We start from the raw sequence: 19,067 nt of genomic DNA, 5'->3' as shown, positions 1-19,067 counted from the left end.
TCCTTGTTAAATATGCCCAATAACTCAGCCTTCACAGCCTTCTGTGGCAATGAATTCCACAGATTCACCACCCTCTGGCTAAAGAAATTCCTCCTCATCTCTGTTCTAAAGGGACATCCTTGTATTCTGAGATTGCGCCCTCTGGTCCTGGACTCCCCCACTATAGGAAACACCTTCTCCACATCCACTCTATCTAGGCCTTTCAAAATGTGATCTGCCACTCCGGTGAGTATGGGTCCAGAGCCATCAAATACTCTTGTGCAGGTCGCCTCTAAGCCAGAAGGGAATCTCAATAATGCAAAAATATTATTGAGATTCACGCAAAAAATGTGAATCCCTGCCCCCTGCACCAACTTCTTTGGTCATCTGCCTCCAAAGAACCTGGGAGGGGGAGATAAGTATCCTTGTGGGCAGGTTTTGCTAGAGCTGTTGGGGAGGGTTTAGACTAAATTGGCAGGGGAATGTGAGCCGGAGTGACAGAGCTGAGGCTGGGGCAATCGGTATACGAGTCGATGCAGTGTATAGTGAGACTGTGAGGATGGACAGAATCAAAATCGGGTTTAATATCACTGGCATATGTCATGAAATTTGTTGTCTTCGCAGCTACAATACAATAATGCATAATAATAGAAAAATGTGAATTACAGTAAGTATATATATTAAATAGTTAATTAAGTAGTGCAGAAATAAAAATAAAAACGTAGTGAGGTAGTGTTCACGGTTTCAATGTCCATTCAGAAATCAGATGGCAGAGGGGAAGAAACTGTTCCTGAATTGTTGAGTGTGTTCTTTTAGGCTCCTGTACCTCCTCCCTGATGGTAGCAATGAGAAGAGGGCATGTCCTGGGTGATGGGGGTCCTTAATGATGGATGCCACCTTTTTGAGGCATTGCTCCTTGAAGATGTCATGGATACTACCGAGGCTGGTGTCCATGATGGAGCTGACTAATTCTACCTCTTTCTGCAGTTTAGTTTGATCCTGTGCAGTAGCTCCCCCACCCCCCCCCCATACCAGATAGTAATTCAGACTGTCAGAATGCTCTTTGTGGTACACCTGGAGACATTTTCAAGTGTTTTTGGTAACAAACTAATCTCCTCAAACTCCCAATGAAATTTTATAGCTGCATCGATATGTTGGGACCAGGTTAGATCCTCAGAAATCTTGACACCCAGGAACTTGAAATCGCTCAGTCTCTCCACTTCTGATCCCTCTATGAGGATTGGTATGTGTTCTTTCGTCATACCCCTCCTGAAGTCCACAATCAGCTCTTTGGTCTAACTGATGTTGAGTGCCAGGTTGTTGCTGTGATACCACTCCACTAGCTGGTGTATCTCACTCCTGTACGCCCTCTCGAAACCATCTGAGATTCTACCAACAGTGGTTGTATCATCAGCAAATTTATAGATGGCCTTTGAGCTGTGCATATCCACACAGTCATGGGTGTAGAGAGAGTAGAGCAGTGGGCTAAGCACACACCCTTGAGCTGCACCAGAGTTGATTGTCAGCAAGGTGGAGATGTTATTACCAGTTCACACAGATTGTAGTCTTCTGGTTAGGAAGTCGATGATCCCATTGCAGAGAGATGTACAGAGGCCCAGGTTCTGTAGCTTTTCGATTAGGACTGTAGGAATGATGGTACTAAACGCTGAGCTACTGTATAGTTAGTAAACAGTATCTTGACATTTCTACATCTACAGAAATTTGCGAGTGTCTTTGGTGATATACCTAATCTCCTCAAACTCCTTTTCTTTTCAAATCTTTTTATTATTTTTTTCCAAAATAAACACGAGTACATCGAAGGAAACAACACTTACAGTGTCTCAAGAAAAAAAAATTATATAAAGATACAATAAAATTACTCAAACTCCTAATCAAGTATAGCTGCTGTCATGCCTTCTTTGTAGCTGCAGGATAGATTTTCAGAGATATTGACTCCCAGGAATAGGGTAGGCAGATGACAGGGAAAAATTGCTGACAGTGGAATGAGATGAAGTGCAACATGGGGTAAAATCGAAAAGGGTAATAAATACAGGACTGAAAGAGTTATATTTGAATGCACGCCTTGTATGGAATAAGGTAGATGGTCTCATAACACATTTAGAGATTGGTAGGTATGACACTGTGGGCACCTCTGAGATGTAGCTGAAAGAAGATCATAGTTGGGAGCTTAACATCCAAGGATAAAAACATCTTGCATCTAAAGGACAGGCAGGTAGGCAGAGGGGGTGGGGTGGCTTTGTTGCTTTGAAAAATGAATTCAATTCCTGAGAAAAGAGGTGACATAGGGTTGGAGAAAGTAGAATCTTTGTGGATAGAGTTAAGAAAGTGCAAGGGCAAAGAGGTCTTGATGGGAATTGTATGCAGGACTCTGTGAACAGTAGCTAGGATGTGGAGAATAAATTTCAATGGGAGATAGAAAAGGCATGTAATATGGCCAATGTTACAATCGTCATGGGAGATTTCAATATGCAGGTAGATTGGGGAAAATCAAACTGGTGGTGGATCGCCAGAAAGCGAATTGGTGGTGAAACCCCCTTTTACTGGGCGTCTCTGGAAATGCGGTCGTTAGCCCCTCACTAACCGCCACTGGACTCCACAGTGAGAAACCCCCCTTTCTCAGGCTTTATACGTCTAGAGTGTAGAGACTTTGGTCCCACCAAATCTGTGGGGTTGACATGTCTCGCCCAGTTTGTGTGAATGTTGTGTGATTTACTGCCCCCGGTAATTGCCCGTCAGCACAAACTAACAGATCGTACACTGCATACTATTAATCAGAAATACAAAAAGGACCCATTATACTTAAACAGTCACATGGTGGAGCTCAAATCTTGAACTTGTCTGTAACTCATGCACTGGACCCTCGGTCTGAATGAAAGCATGCACTACCTTCCGAAAGGTTCCTCAAGATCCATCTCAAACAAACGGGTTTCCCATGGGAGTACTGGTCTTTCCTCCTTAAAGACATTCATCTGCACAAAGCACTTTGTGCGACAGGGGCAGCATCCTCCACCATCTTCTCTCCTGTTTTCTCCCGGCTCCTGCCAACAAAGATCTCTCCGCCTAGCGTTCTCTAGAACCTGCTCCCAATTCTACCATCCTGATTGGCTGACATCACATTCCTAAGTTGAACAACAAAACCCCTTATCTCAGCTCAAGTCCAAACAAGCTGAAAGCAGAACTACTCTTACAGAACTGCTAAAATGAAATACCTACAGCATCACAGTAAAGATCTGAACCAGGGCGTTACAGTAGAATTCCTACAAAATGGATTTTACAGCAACTTGTGGTTAAACCCACACAGGAAAGGCAAATCTGTTTTGGATGATGTGTAATGAACCAGATTTTATTAGGAAGCTTAAGATAAAGGAACCCTTGGGAGAAGGTGATCATAATATTTTTAGAATTCATGCTGCAGTCTGACCAGATGATAAAGTCAGATGTGTCAGTATTACAGTGGAGTAAAGGGAATTACAGAGGCATGAGAGAAGAGCTAGCCAAAGTTGGTTGGAAGGGAACACTAGCAGGGATGACAGCAGAACAGCAATGACAGGAATTTCTGGGGCCAATTTGGAGGGTGCAGGATGGATGGGTTCCAAAGATGGAAAAGTATTCTAAAGGCAGGATGATACAAAGGTGGTTAACAGGGGAAGACAACACCAACATAAAAGCAAAGGAGAGGGCTTATAATATAGCAGAAATTAATGAAAAGACCATAAGACAAAGAAGCAGAAGTCGGCCATTCGGCCCATTGAGTCTGCTCTGCCATTTTATCATGAGCTGATCCACTCTCCCATTTAGTCCCATTCCCCCACCTTCGCACCATAACCTTTGGTGCCCTGGCTACTCAGATACCTCAGAATGGCCAGACTGGTTCAAGCTGACAGTAACTGTGATAAGACTACTGAACGGACCCTGACCCGGATCTGGGCCGTACCCTCCAAATATCCGGACCTGCCTCTACCTTACCCCAAGCCTGTCTCCAAGCCTCGAGCCTCAAGGCCCCAAGCCTGTCTCCAAGCCTCGAGCCTCAAGGCCCCAAGCCTGTCTCCAAGCCTCGAGCCTCAAGGCCCCAAGCCTGTCTCCAAGCCTCAAGCCTCAAGACCCCAAGCCTGTCTTTAAGCCTCGAGCCCTACTCTAGACAAGTCCTGTTCCTTGTACTTCAGTGTCTGTGTCTTGCACTTCGGTCCGTTCCCAACACCCCGACTGTGACGTACACTCAATTTCGTTTCTAAAAGGGTTTATCTAACAAATTTAATATTAAACACAGCACATATTTTCCTCGCATGAATATAGTGATAAGTCAATTATAAGTCAATAGCATCATAACATTTTAAGTAACGTTTGGATATTAAACACACAGCGCCTATTTTCCTCGTATGAACATATAAGATCATTGCAACACACCAATATCAGTGAATCAGTGGGAGCCCTGGGCTTGCTTCCCGTCGAGGGGTGATGAGAGACAGCGATACTCGAAGGGGGTTCCTGATGTCCAGTCTATTCCGCAATCTAGTTTTCATTGCATTCATTGCAGAAAACCCCGCTTCGCAGAGGTACGATGTTGGAAATGGAAACAACGTTTTCAGTGCTTTCGTGGTGATCTCAGGATATTTAGCCTTGACTTTGATCCAGAATGCCAGCAGAGATGTTATGTCAAACATACTTTTCAGCCCGCCGTCATTTGCAAGCTCGAGGGGTTGATCTTCTTCCCGTGCTGTCATGTTTGATTCACCAGGTACATTCATAAATGGGTCATGGACCCATTCCTTTGCACGTCTTGGGTCATTTGCGGTTGGGAAGTAACGCTCGAATTCTGCCGACAGTAAAGTTAGGTGATCGCACACCAGCTGTGAGAAGGATGGTGCAGCCTCAGTCTCTCCCAAAATCCCAGTTAATGTTGGGAACAAGTCAAATATGCCCCTGTCCGCTCGCCGTCCCCACAGTTCCAGTTTGGCTTTGAAAGCAGACACTTTATCTGCCAACTTGAAGACAGTTGTCATTCTCCCCTGAGGTGACAGACTGAGTTCATTGAGCAGGTTGAAGATGTCAGACAGATGAGCGAGTTTTGCTCTCCACTCCTCATCACTGAAGTGTGTGCAGTTCACGGCACATGTCCTCGGCAGCGGACAGAATCAATTCTTCACCAACAGTGAAAGGCTTCTTGGCCTTAGCAATACGGCTGGCCACTAAGTTCGACGCTCTCAGAGCAGCAGCATTTGAGGAGGTGGTGGCTCTCAGCACTTGCTTCTGTCCCGCTTGCTCACGTTTTTCCCTCTCAAAAAACTCAACGGGTTTGTCTTTAAGTGCAGGGTGCTTGGACTCAAGGTGCCGAAGCAGTTTTGAGGGCTTTATTGCCTCATTAGACAGCTTGTCTCCACATATCACACACAGGGGGCTTGGAGCTTGCGAGTCACCGGTCGCAATAAAGTCATATTTTATGTATGGCTCGTCGTATTTTCTGCTGAAGGAAGCTTTCTTTTTTTTTGCAGTCCCTGCCTCAGCTATCTCTGTGTTATCATCATCGTTAGGCCTCTTATGTCCTCTTCCAAAGAAATTCTCAAACGACGTTTGGTTTTTACTCATACCGACTAATGACCTTGCGAGGGTAATGACCTCGCATACGTTCAAGTTCAATAGTGGACGTGACAGGGAATGAGGAAAGGTGCCGCTGACTCATATCGCTTCATACCGCCAAATAATATCATTTCCTCGCGGCCTGGTAGCACATGCTTTGTGGCCCGGTACCGGTCCGCGGCCCGGTGGTTGGGGACCACTGCAGTAGGTGACCCCCCCCTCCCCAACAGACTCACGGGTGAAGTGTTGCCTCAGTAACAGGGGATGTCAGTAAGGGAAAAGAATGGAGAAGAAAGCAGTATCACACACAAAATGCTGGAGGAACTCAGCAGGCCAGGCAGCATCTGTGGAAAAAAAAGTACAGTCGACGTTCTGGGCCGAGATCGTTCCGCAAGAAAGGAGTGTAGAGACAAGTTGGGACGAGGTTTAAATGGAGTATAAATAACTTTCGAGGCTGAATCGGGTGTTTCTTTGCAAAGTCGCTGACCTCACACTGCCTGCCTTGAGACAATTTCAGTATCCAGAGATTCACCTCCAAGGCGCCTGATGCCACGAAGTGTATACGCTTTAGACGCTATGTACAGTATATGCGAGCTGCCGCTGGCGTAGCGGCAGGGTTGCCAGATTGAAATTGTAATTTAAAGCCAAACAATACTAGAAAAAAGCCAGAAACAAGCCATCACATGGAGCAAACCTAGAGGAAGACCTCGGCTTGTGTACATGAAAAGCCTAGCCAGGTGGCTACACATCGAGGAAATGGAAGTCACCCTAAAAACGAAGGATAGATCTATATAGAAAACCATGGTCACCAAAGTCCGCATCGGATATGGTACCTAGACAGACAGACATCACATGGAAAGCTCCACACCCCCGGTCATTACCATCCTCTTCACTGCAATGAGTGGGACATACGGCATAAACCTTGTCCGATGTGAAGTTTTTATTTTACCATTTCTGGAGATGCTGTCAAGTCTTTGCAACATTTGCTTGAAAGCAACAGTTCTGCCCTGATTCTCACAATAGCATCAAGACGATTCAGCTGCACCCAGAAGACGCTGGAGGAACTCAGCAGGCGGGACAGCATCCGTGGAAACGGGCAGCTGCGTTCTGTTTCTTGCCAACGTTTTAACGGAGTTTGTAAGAGAAAGTATCCTCTCAATTTCTTCGGCCGTCCATCGAAATCCGATGACGACCTCCACTCTTTAAACGGTGAGTACAGCATTGCTGACAGGGGTTATTAGGCAAATCAGGGCAAAGGTGGCGACCTCTCTAATTGCCTGATGGTGAAGTACAGTTCACCCATCCGAAACTGTTCACTGTTCAAAACGGGAGCGGCTGCGCTTCGGTTGACGGCGGGGTCGAGAGCGGAGTCTGCCGCTCCTGCAGGTGGCGCTGCGTCCCCACACGCTCCTCCACAACGCCCCACCTACCGGCCCCTTCCTTTCGTCGCTTTACGGCGGAAGGGCTGGCGCGGCGCGACAGTTTTACAGCAGGTCGGCGAGGCGGTGGAGCCAGGATGGCGTCGGGGAGCGGGGTGAGTGGCGGCAGCGACAATGTAGGGATTATCCTGAAGCGACAGCGGCAGCAATGATAGTATTAGTGATGGAGAGTTGCCTTTGTCTGAGTTTAAGAAGGCTATTACTAGTGCAGGCCATCAGACGTCTCCAAGAAAGGATGATTAATACTATTGTGTGTTTAAACATATGACTGACAACTCTCTCGAGGAATTATTAATATTATTGAATCGCATTTGAAGGTTAGGCCATCTTCCTTCCTCATGGAAAATGGCAGTAGTAGTGCCTATTGTAAAACCTGGAGACCCCCGTTGGAGCCTTTTAGTTATAGACCAATATCATTAACGTCCCATTTGTGTGAAGTTACGAAACGTATAGTAATAGAGCTTTTGAATTATATTTTGGAAAAAAAGAGGTGCCATAGCGTTTTATCATAGCGGATTTTGGAAGGGTAGAATGATACTGGATTAATTTTAATATTTGGAAGATGATATTAGGAAGGCACAGGTAAGTGAAGTTGTAATAGCAGAACTTTTTGATATTGAAAAGGCATATGATATGTTATGGAAGGAAGGTCTTTTGATTAAATTATGGAAAGTAGGAGTGAGAGAAGACTGTATAATTTATTTGGATGGCCTATGCAAGTAAAGTAGGTAAGGTATATTTGGGCTTCTATGAGATAGAGAATGGGACCCCACAAGGCAGTATTTGTAGCCCTTTATTGTTTAATATTATGATTAATTGTATTTTCTCTGAGATAGGGTGCTGGAGTGGGTAAATCACTATATGCAGATAATGGAGCTTTACGGATTAGTGGTAGAAATTTTAATTTTACTGCATATAGGATGCAATTAGCAATTAATAAGGTTGACTGGACAAATAGATGAGGATTTAAGCTTCAGTAGCTAAAACGCAAGTTATGTGTTTTACAAAGAGGGTCAATAGACCTACACTTGATTTGAAATGATATGGTCAAACTTTTAAAGAAATGTCAGTGGTAAGATTTCTTGGCACGTGGCTGGAAAATAAGCTGCCTTGAAAGCACCATATCAGTAAAATAATATACAAATGTAAAGGGGCATGAAGTACTCTTAGGTGTTTCTGTAGGTATTCTTAGGGTGGTACACAAATATATTTGACCATTTCTATTTGATTAGATCTGTGCTTGATTATGGCTGTGTGACTTCTGGATAAGCTTCATCTTCACATTTAAAATGTTTGGATGTGATACAAGCACAGGCTTTAAGACTGTGTTGTGGTGCATTAAGACTTTACTGATTGAAATGGGACAATTACTCTTACAATTGCAGAGGTTGAAGTTGATAACATACTGGATTAATTTCAGGGGGCAGAGAAATGATTGTTTAAGGTGTGTCGGAGCACTGTTGGGAACATCACAAGAAGAATGTTTTTAGTTTGGGGGTGGCTGGGTTCTTAACCATGCTAGGAACGTGGGTTTGCTGGATTATGCAGTATGTCCCACTGTAGCTTTCTTGGTAACCCCACCTTAGTTTTTTCCAATGATTTTAGGTTGCATGATTTAATGAAGTTGGAGGATCCTGATATGCTTGAGAGTCTGTTGGTTCATCAGTATGTTTAAAAAATTGTGATGTGTTAACCATTTTTACTGATGGATCAAAAGATTACAGGCAGCAATAAAGAAACATCTTATTAACCATTTAACAGTATATACAGCAGATTTGGTTGTCATCATTTTGGGCTTACTGTGGGTGGAGGAAGTTTGTCCTTGCAAAGTGAAAATCTGTTCAGATTCTCTTTTGGTTTTGATGAGTCTTAAAACAGGTTATTCTAGCAGTAGGTCAGATTTACTGTTAGAAACTCTGAAATTTGTATCATATTCGAAGTATTGGTTTGCATGTTTTCTTCCTATGGGTCCCTGTACATAGAGGTGTCAAGGGGAATGGGCGGGCTGATTGTTTGGCTAAAAAAAACTGTTAGAAGTTCAGTGGTGGATAAAGAGCCTCCACTTAGCAATTCAGAAGCTATGGGTTTGGTCGGGTTTAGAATTAGGGGATTATGGCAAGACTTGTGGGATAGTAGGTTTACAGAACACACAAAACTGTTGGATTAATGGGAGAAGGGGGAAAACAAGAAGGGAAGGATTTATGAGCAACACACACAAAATGCTAGAGGAACTCAGCAGGCCAGGCAGCATCTAGGAAGAGTACAGTTGACATTTCGGGCCGAAACCCTTCGGCAGGACTGGAGGCAAAAAAGATAAGTAGATTTAAAAGGTGGGGAGAAGGGAGAGAGAAACACAAAGTGACAGATGAACCTGGAGAGGGAGGGATGAAGTAAAGAGCTGGAAAGTTGGTGAAAGAGATAGCAGGCCATGGAAGAAATAAAAGGAGGGAGGAGCACCAGAGGGAGGCGATGGATGGGCAAGGAGAATAAGGTGAGAGAGGGAAAAGGAGATGGGAAATGGTGGGGGGGGGAGGTGGGTGGGGGCACTTCTGGAAGTTTGATAAATTGATATTCATGCCATCAGGATAGACGCTAACCAAACGGATTGCAAGGTGTTGTTCCTCCAACCTAAGTGTGGCCTCATCACGACAGTGGAGGAGCCCATGGATGGATATATTGGAAACAAGAGAAAATCTGCAGATGCTGGAAATTGGAGCAATGCATACAAAATGCTGGAGGAACTCTGCAGGCCTAGCAGCATCTATAGCGGGAGAAAAGGACAGTCGACGTTTAGGGCTGAAATGTCGACTGTCCTTTTTTCCATCGATGCTGCTTGGCCTGCTGAGTTCCTCCAGCATTTCGTGTGTGATGGACAGATTGGAATGGGAAGTGGAATTAAAATGGGTGGCCACTGGGAGATCCCGCTTGTTCTAGCGGACGGAGTGTAGGTGCTCGGCGAAGCGGTCTCCCAATCTACGTCAGGTCTCACCAATATACAGCAGGACACACTGGGAGAGTGACCCCAACAGACTCACAGGTGAAGTGTTGCCTCACCTGGAAGGACTGTTTGGGGCCCTTAATGGGGGGGAAGTGTAGCAGTTGTTCCACTTGTAAGGATAAGTGGCAGGAGGGAGATCAGTGGGGAGGGTCAAGAGAACAAGGGAGTCGCGTAGGGAGTGATCCCTGCAAAAGGCAGAAAGTGCAGGGAAAGATGTGCTTGGTGGTGGTATCCTGTTGCAGGTGGCAGAAGTTTCGGAGAATTATGTGCTGGATGTGGAGGCTGGTGGAGTGGTAGGTGAGGACAGGGGGAATCCTATCCCTGGTAGTGTGGCAGGAGGATGGGGTAAGAGCAGACATGCGTGAAATGAAAGAGGTGTGGTTGAGGGTAGCGTTGATGGTATTAAATTGACTCGACTTAGAATTGGGCATATTGTGCTTGATTATTCCTTGTATCTTGTTGGAAAATATCACTCTTGTGTCTGTAGCTTTTGCCCTCAATATGAAACAGTTGAACACACTCTTTTACAGTGTGAAGCATACAAGGTTGAAATAAAGCAAATGCAGGCTGCACTGCTAGCTTTGGGGGGTTGATAGTTTTCATTTAAAAACTTTACTCACTAATGGAAGTGATTTTAATTTAATTCACAATATTGTCTTTGGGGTAATATAGGGCTCTTTGGGGTAATTTAGTTTTCATTTGATAAAGAACTAGTAGGGGTTTTATTTCCCATTTCTCTACACCATACTTCAGTCCAGTTGGTGGTGAGGATCCACAACTGCCATTAAAAGTAAGGAGAAGAGGTGGCTGCCCGGGCATGTGTCTGGGCAGAGGGGTCGGGGCCAGGCTGGGGGAACAACCCATGGGGTACATAGACAGTGTGGTGGCTGGACTGAGGGCAGGGAATGAAGCTGTCACAGAGAAAATAGTAGTCATGGAGGGTGGCGAGGGGCGTCTAGGGAAAGAGCATGGGTCAGAGGTCCCCGGAGGGGATGTTCAGGGCAAATAGGAGTAAGGTTGAGGGTTACAGGGGAATGATTGAACTATATAGGAACTGGTCAGAGGTCAGGAGGGTTTTCGGGTAAATAGGGAGGTGGCAGGGATGTGGGGTCACTGGGAGGGTTGTGAGGATTTGCAGCGGAGGGGTGGGAGCAATCAGGAAAGGGGCAGGGTCAAGGGTCATGGAGGGGGTTTAAAGCAAATACAGAGGGGGCAGGAGTGAGAGATAATGGGAGTTCAAGGACATATCAAGGAGGAAGAAGCAGGTGGGGTAGTGGGACATCGAGGTAACTGTGGGAGCGGTGGGAGGAGGGAGAAAACAGTGAAGAGCAGGAGATCTTGGGGTAAAGGGGCTGAAAAATGGAAAGATGGGTAGGGCAGGTAAGAGGGAGATGGGTATAATCGTGGCAGGAAGCACAGATAGGGCAATCATGGAAGCAACTATAAGGTTAGCACAAGGATTGAAGGGCAGTTTATCTTTAAATGTTATTGAGTTTATAAGTTGGGATGTTATGTTGAAGTATCAGAGATTGGTGAGACCAAATTTGGAGTATTGTGTGCACTTGTGGTCACCCACCTACAAGAAAGATATCAATAAGATTGAAAGAGTGCAGAGGAATTTCATAGGGATATTGGCAAGATTTGGGGACCTGAGTTACTGGGGAAGATGGAATAGCCTAGGACTTGTTTTTCCCTGGAGTGTCGGAGAATGAGGGGTAATTGATAGAGATGAACCTAATCATGAGGGGTATAGATGTGGTAAATGTCAGCAGGCTTTTCTTCTGGGCTTGGGTGAGGCTAGAACTAGAGGTCATAGGTTAAGGGTGAGCAGTGAAGCATTGAAGAGAATCCTAACGGGGAGGTTGTTCACTCAGAGGGTGGTGGGGTGGTGCGAGTGTGGCTTGAGCTGCCAGTGGAAGTGCTGCATACGGGTTCCATTGAAGCATTTAAGAGAAGTTTGTCTAAGTACATGGATAGGAGAGGTTTGGAGAGCTATGGTCCAGGTAAGGCTCGATGAGATGAGGCAGAGTAACAGTTTGGCATGGACTAGATGGGCTGAAGGGCCTGCTTATGAGGGATAGTGCTCTATGACTATTATTTGGAAAGTGGGGGCATGGTAAACTTGGAACCCACAGGCCGATGATTTCAACCTGTGCTGGGCAGATTGCTGGAGTTAACTCAGGAGCGGTATAAACTTAATTTCAGGATTAATTTCGATTAATCAAAAGAATCATGGATATCTAAAGGGAAGGTCATGGTTGATTAACTTGGTAATTTGGTTTATTAGTGTCACATCTTTTGAGGTACAATGGAAAACTTACTTTGCTTGTTTTAGCCCGATGTCATGAACTCTATACAGATTACATGAGGAGGAGATGTTTGCTCTCTTGAGGCAATTTAGGGTAGATAAATTCCCAGGGCCTGACAGGATGTTTCCTTAGACTCTTTGGGAGACTAGTGCAAAAATTGCAGGGGCCCTAACAGATATTCAAAGTATCCTTACCCATAGGTGAGGTGCTGAAGGATAGCTATTTAAGAAAGGCTCTAAAAATAACCCAGCAAGTTATAGGCCGTTGAACCTGACATCAGCAGTTGGAAGGTTATTCGAAGGAATTCTAAGGGACTGGATTTATAAGTATTTGGATATTCAAGTACTGATTAGGGATAGTCAACGTGTCTTTGCTTGTGGTAGGCCATGTCTAACCAATCTTGCAGAGATTCTTGAGCAATTTACCAGGAAAGGTAAGGCAGTGGATGTTGTTGCCATGGACTTTAGCAAAGCCTTTGACAAGGTCCTGCATGGAAGGCTGGTCAAGATGGTTCATTTGCTTGGCGTTCAAGATAAGGTAGTAAATTGAATTAGACATTGAAGCCGGAGAATGGTAGTAGATGGTTGCCTCTGTGACTAGTGGGTTGCGGGGATCAGTGCTGGGTCCGTTTTTGTTCGTCACCTATATCAATGATCTGGAGCATAATGTGTTAAACTAGATCAGCAAATTAGAAGCAGAGAGTTATAAAGTCATAGAAAAGTACAGCACAGAAACAGGTCATTCAGCCCATCTGCTCCATGCTGAACCATTCAAGCGGCCAACTCTTATTGACCTGCACTGGGACCATAACCCTCCGTTGCCCCACCATCCATGTGCCTATCCACACTTCTGTTTAAATATTGAAATCGAGCTTGCATGTGCCACTTGTGCTGCAGCTTGTTCTACACTCTCAGGACCCTCTGATTAAAGAAGTTTCCGTTCGTGTTCCCCCTAAACTTTTCAGCTTTCACCCTTAACCCATGACCTCTAGTGGTAGTCCCACCCGACCTCAGTGGAAGAAACCTGCTTGCACTTACCCTATCTATACCCCTTATAATTTTGTATACATCTATCAAATATCCATAGGACCATAAGATATAGGAGCAGAATTAGGCTATTTGGCCTCTTGAACTTGCTCTGCCATTTCATCATGGCAGATCCAATTTTCATCTCAGCCCCATTCTTCTGCCTTCTCCCCATATCCCTTCATACCTTGACCAGTCAAGAATCTATCAATCTCTACCTTAAATGTACATAATATACATCCACTACATAATGTACTGGGTGGGCACAGGAGTACATTCAGCCAGAGACTCATTCCACTGAGATGCAACACTGAGCGTCATAGGAAGTCATTCCTGCCTGTGGCTATCAAACTTTACAACTCCTGCCTTGGAGGGTCAGACACCCTGAGCCAATAGGCTGGTCCTGGACTTATTTCCTGGCATAATTTACATATTACTATTTTAATTATTTATGGTGCAACTGTAGCGAAAACCAGTTTCCCCTGGGATCAATAAAGTATGACTATGACTATAAAGGCTTGGCCTCCGCAAGTGCCTGTGGCAAAGAGTTCCACAGATTCATCACCCTCTAGCTTAAGAAATTCTTCCTCATCTCTCTCCTAAAAGGACACCTCTTTATTCTGAGGCTGTGTCCTCTTGTCTTAGACGCTCCCACCATAGGAAACATCCTCTCCAAATCATGGCCTTTCACCTTTCGATAGATTTCAATGAGGTCACCCCTCATTCTTCTGAATTCTGGGTAATACAGGGCTAGAGCCATCATGTGTTCTTCATATGACAAGCCATTCAATTCTGGAATCATTTTCATGAACCTCCTTTGAATCCTATCCAGTTTCAGCACATCCTTTCCAAGATATGGGGCCCAGACCTGTTCAGAATACTGCAAGTAAGGTTTCACCAGTGCTTTATAAAGCTTCAACATTACATCCTTGCTTTTATATTCTAGTCCTTTTGAAATGTATGCTAACATTGCATTTGCCTTCCTCACCACAGACTCAACCTGCAAATTAACCTACAGGGAATCCTGCACAAGGTCTTCCAAATCCTCAATCTTTTGTATTTGTCCTCCATTTAGAATATAGTCAAATCTCCTTGCAATCTTCTACGTTCCGAGGAATAAAGTCCTAACCTATTCAAACTTTACTTATAACTAGTGTCTTTCAGACCCGGCAATATCCTTGCAGATTTTCTCTGTACTCTTTCAACCTTATTTACATTTTTCCTGTAGGTGACCAAAAAGTTTGCAGATGACAACCGTTTGCCGGTGTAGTGGACAGTGAGGTAGATTATTAAAGTTTGCAGTGGGATCTGGACCAGTTGGAAAAATGGGCTGAGAAATGGCAGATGGAATTTAATGCAGACAACTGTGAGGTGTTGCACTTCGGGAGGGCAAACCAGGATAGGACTTGCACCGTGAATGGTCAGGCACTGAGGAGTGTGGTGGAAGAGAGGGATCAGGGAATACAGATCCTTAATTCCTTAAAAGTGTATCACAGTTAGATAGAATCATAAAGAAAGCTTTTGGCTCACTGGCCTTCATAAATCAATGTATTGAGTACAGGGATTGGGATGTTATGCTGAAATTATATAAGACATTGGTGACGCCTTATTTGGAGTATTGTGTGCAGTTTTTGTCACCTATCTGGGGAAAAGATGTAAATAGATTGAAAGAGCACAGAGAAAATTTATAAGGACTTGAGGATCTGAGTTGTATTTCTTTGTTCTACTGTGAATGCCTGCAAGAAAATGAATCTCAGGGTTGCATTATGGTGACGCCTGTATACTTTGATAATAAGTTTGCTTTGAACTTTCAAAGTTCAAAGATCAATCTAACCCTCCCCTCCCACATAGCACTCCATTTTTCTTTCACCACTGTGCCTATCGAAGTCTCTTATCTGCTGATCCTGACACTTTGGTGATCCAAAAGTTCTTTGGAAGTCAAGAATGAACCATAAAACTTATTGTTCAGCTATTTTATTAAGCGTTGCAAGAATGAACAACAAGATGAGAGACAGGAGATAACAAAATTCCAGTGATAACAATTAATCTATAAAATAGCCAGATTCAAGTGGTGTGACACCTGCTTCTGAAAGCTTAGAAGTTTCTAGAAAATTACAGAAACAGTTGTATTGTAATTACTTCCCTGAACAATTACATGTGTATAGATGATTATATAAAAATACAGTGGATGTTAGTTATTTGGGCCATTGGTTCAATTGGGGCAGCCACTTATTTAGGACAACTCTTAAAAAATAACAAAAACTAATTGAGAATATAGCTGGGATTCCGTTCATTAATTTGGGACGTTATGCCTTTAATTGGGACGTGATATGGTTGCTGAACAGTTTCTTACTAGTCTCAGTCGTGTGTACATCATTTTGCTTTTATTAGACACTACACCATGCTTATTTATTTAAACAACAGTTTTCAAATTGTGTCAGTTGTGTACGTTTGTGCTCAAAAAGCAGCGATTTTTGTCACTGATGGTTGGTGGGAAATGAGAAATGAGACAGTTCAGAACTGTTTTGCTCTTTGCAATTTCAAGCATTCGGGCTTGGAGATGCCAGAAATGGCTGGGAGTAAAAATGAAGCAATTTCACTACTTAAGCATGTTAGGAACTACGAATAATTTGAAGGTATTGACAATCATCTTGCATGTTACAATGAAAATGAAGATTTGGAGTATGCTAACATTGAAATTGATTTTGTTCATTTACAAACAAAAACACGTCAGTGTACACTGGATGAATTCCTTTGATTACTATTAGGAACTAATACACAGTTTTATAGTACTGTAGTAGTATTGGTGTTCTAATTTGTTCTGTATTTCATTTAAATACATGATTTGTTACTCAGTTAAACAGTAATTTATATTTTTTTAACACCTTTTCAACTATTTTCATGAAACTTCAGAACTGGGGCAGCTGCTTAGTTGGGCCAAAATGTACTGGCCCTGATGTGTCTTAATTAACTGGAATCCACTGTACAAGCCAGCATAGTGAATTTAAACTTTAGGCCACGGTAGCGTTGCAGTTAGCATAACACTATTACAGTTCGAGGTGTTGAAGGAATCCTCCTGATAGAATGTGTGGGTTTTCTCACGGTGCTCTAGTTTTCTCCCACAATCCAAAGACGTACCAGGTAGGTTAAATTTTAAATTGTCCCATGATTAGGTTAGGGTTAAATCAGTGTTGTTGGGGGTAACGGGCGATGTAGTTTGAAGGGTAGAAAGGGCTATCCGAGCGGTATCTCTAAATAAATAAACTACAAGGTAAATGTAAGAAAAAAAACCGATTCTGCATTCTAATGCAATGCTGCCTTCACCAACGCCCCTGGCAGTGCTTTCCACACATCCACCATTCTCTGTTAAACCTGCCTCTGACATCCTTAAGGTTGCTTTAATGAGATTCCGCTTGACAGGCTGGTAAAATATGTAAAGATGCTGGCAAAAATGACAAGCTGGCTCCAAAGTTAACTGCGAGGAAGAATGGTGCCAAGATTGGCAGGTGATATTGTGACTGGAAGGATGTTTCACAAGGCCTGCCGGCTTGCATTTTGTAAAATATATTAACGATTTTTTTTCCCACCTATATTTGAAGATGTCTGTAGATGAAATTAAATTTGACAGGCCACAGGATTGGTGAAGACTGCAGGTCTTGTTGTTTGTGCAGGGACGTAGCATTGGAATTTAATCCAGAGAAATGAGGTGTTTTATTTAGAGAGGTAAAATAAAGAGTGAGGAATATATGGTAAACAGCAGGATGCAGTGAAGGAACAGGTACCTTGTGTATGTTCCCTGATCCTTAAAGGGAGTGGGGCACATCAATATTGGATAGATACATGTATGGGCTTTGGAGGGATATGGACCCGCTGCCGGTCGATGGGAGTAGTCATTTTAAACAATTCAGTATGAACAAGATGGGTCAAAGGGCCTGTTTCTGTGCTGTACTTTTCTATGACTCTATGAAGTGGTTGAGGATGCTTTTTATTTACCAGAGCATAGACTATAAGAGAGAGGGTGGTATACTAATCTGCCTCTATTTGCATCTATAGAATGAGAAAAGATTAATATTATCATGTGCCACGATAGTATAGCAGTTAGAGTGATGCTGTTAAAGTTCGGGGCATTTCAGAGTTCAATTCCAGCACTGTCTTTAAGGAGTTTGTACGTTTCTCCTTGTGAGTGCATGGGTTTCTTCTGGGTGCTCCAGTTTTTTCCCCACAGTCCAAAGATGTACCGGTTAGTAGGTTAACTGGTCATTGTAAGTTGTCCTGTGATTATCGCTGGTGTTAAGTAGGTGGATTGCTGAGCAGTCTTGTTTTGTTTCATGCTGTATTGCTATATAAAAATTTTAAAAATAAATAAAATTTCAGATTGGGGAGCCTTTGTCACCATATACAGCCCTGAGATTCATGGTCTTGCAGGCATACTCTATATATCCGTAGAATAGTAATCATAACAGAATCATTCAAAATCTGCACCAGCTCGGGCATTCAAAGCCAACAACATTGCAAGTACAAAAATAAATAAATAATATAAGTTAAGCTATAAATATTGAGAACAAGTAAACAACAAGTATATAGAACATGAGATACAGAGTCCATAGTTTGTGTGAACAGTTCAATGTTGGAGCAAGTGAAGTTGAGCAAAGTTATCCTTGTTGGTTCAAGAGCCAAGAGTTGAGGGTTAATAATTGTTCCTGAACCTGGTGGTGTGAGTCCTTCTTCCTGATGGCAGTAGCAAGAAAAGAACATGTCCTCGGTGGTGGGGCCACTAATGACTGATGCTGTACATGTGACAAATAAAGCTAATCTTTTATCTTTATCTCTGATTGTTAATGCTTCTAATAGAAGAAGGTACAGGAGCCTCAGACTGAAAGGAATATGGACGGCTATGCAGAAGGGAAGCTTTAGATTGATCTTTGGGTAGGTTTAAAGGTGGGCAGAACGTGGGCCGAAGGTCTTGTACTGCGTTGTATGTCGGTTGTACTGCATTGTAATGTATGTCGGTTGTACTGCATTGTAATGTATGTCGGTTGTACTGTGTTGTATGTCGGTTGTACTGCATTGTAATGTATGTCGGTTGTACTGTGTTGTATGTCGGTTGTACTGCATTGTAATGTATGTTGGTAGTACTGTGTTGTATGTCGGTTGTACTGCATAGTAATGTGTGTCGGTTGTACTGCGTTGTAATGTATGTTGGTAGTACTGTGTTGTATGTCGGTTGTACTGCATTGTAATGTGTGTCGGTTGTACTGCGTTGTAATGTATGTTGGTAGTACTGTGTTGTATGTCGGTTGTACTGCATTGTAATGTATGTCGGTAGTACAGAAAAGTTGAGTATGCTAGAGTTGGTCTCATTGGAACAGGGAGACTGAGCGCGTAGATAAATAGGATTTATAAAATTATTTTTGGGCTTGAAGTGGGATAACTCTGAAATAAAAACAATGTGTTGAAAATACTGAGCAGTTAAGTCATTATCTGTGGAGAGAGAAATGATCAATATTCCAGATTAATAATCCTTTATCAGAATGACCATCAGCCTCAAATGTTCAGAATCTCAATCAGGTTTATTATCACTGAGTGTATGTTGAGAATTGTCTTGTTTTGTGCAGCAATACGGTGTAATAGATAAAAATACTATAAATTACAGTAAAGAATAAGCAGGAGATTGGGGCTAAGACGGAAATGATCAGCCATGATGAAATGGTGGAGCATACCT

General features: G+C 43.3%; 1 protein-coding gene across 2 annotated transcripts in view; it reads left to right on the top strand.

Moving 5' to 3' along the window:
- The first annotated feature begins 7,048 nt into the window (after nucleotides 1-7,048).
- The window catches only part of zmat2 (zinc finger, matrin-type 2), a 62,182-nt gene continuing 50,163 nt past the window's right edge, over nucleotides 7,049-19,067 (top strand). The window contains exon 1 of one of the 2 annotated variants that reach the window (XM_063052617.1): nucleotides 7,049-7,108. In XM_063052617.1, coding sequence (XP_062908687.1) covers nucleotides 7,091-7,108 — 18 coding nt within the window. In that variant the 5' untranslated portion in view covers nucleotides 7,049-7,090. Of the gene's footprint in view, nucleotides 7,130-19,067 lie in introns of both variants that reach the window. The other variant, XM_063052616.1, reaches the window with a different exon arrangement.

This window comes from Mobula hypostoma, chromosome 7 (assembly GCF_963921235.1).
Source record: "Mobula hypostoma chromosome 7, sMobHyp1.1, whole genome shotgun sequence".
Lineage (NCBI taxonomy): Eukaryota > Metazoa > Chordata > Chondrichthyes > Myliobatiformes > Myliobatidae > Mobula > Mobula hypostoma.
This window is presented reverse-complemented; position numbering and strand designations above follow the sequence as displayed.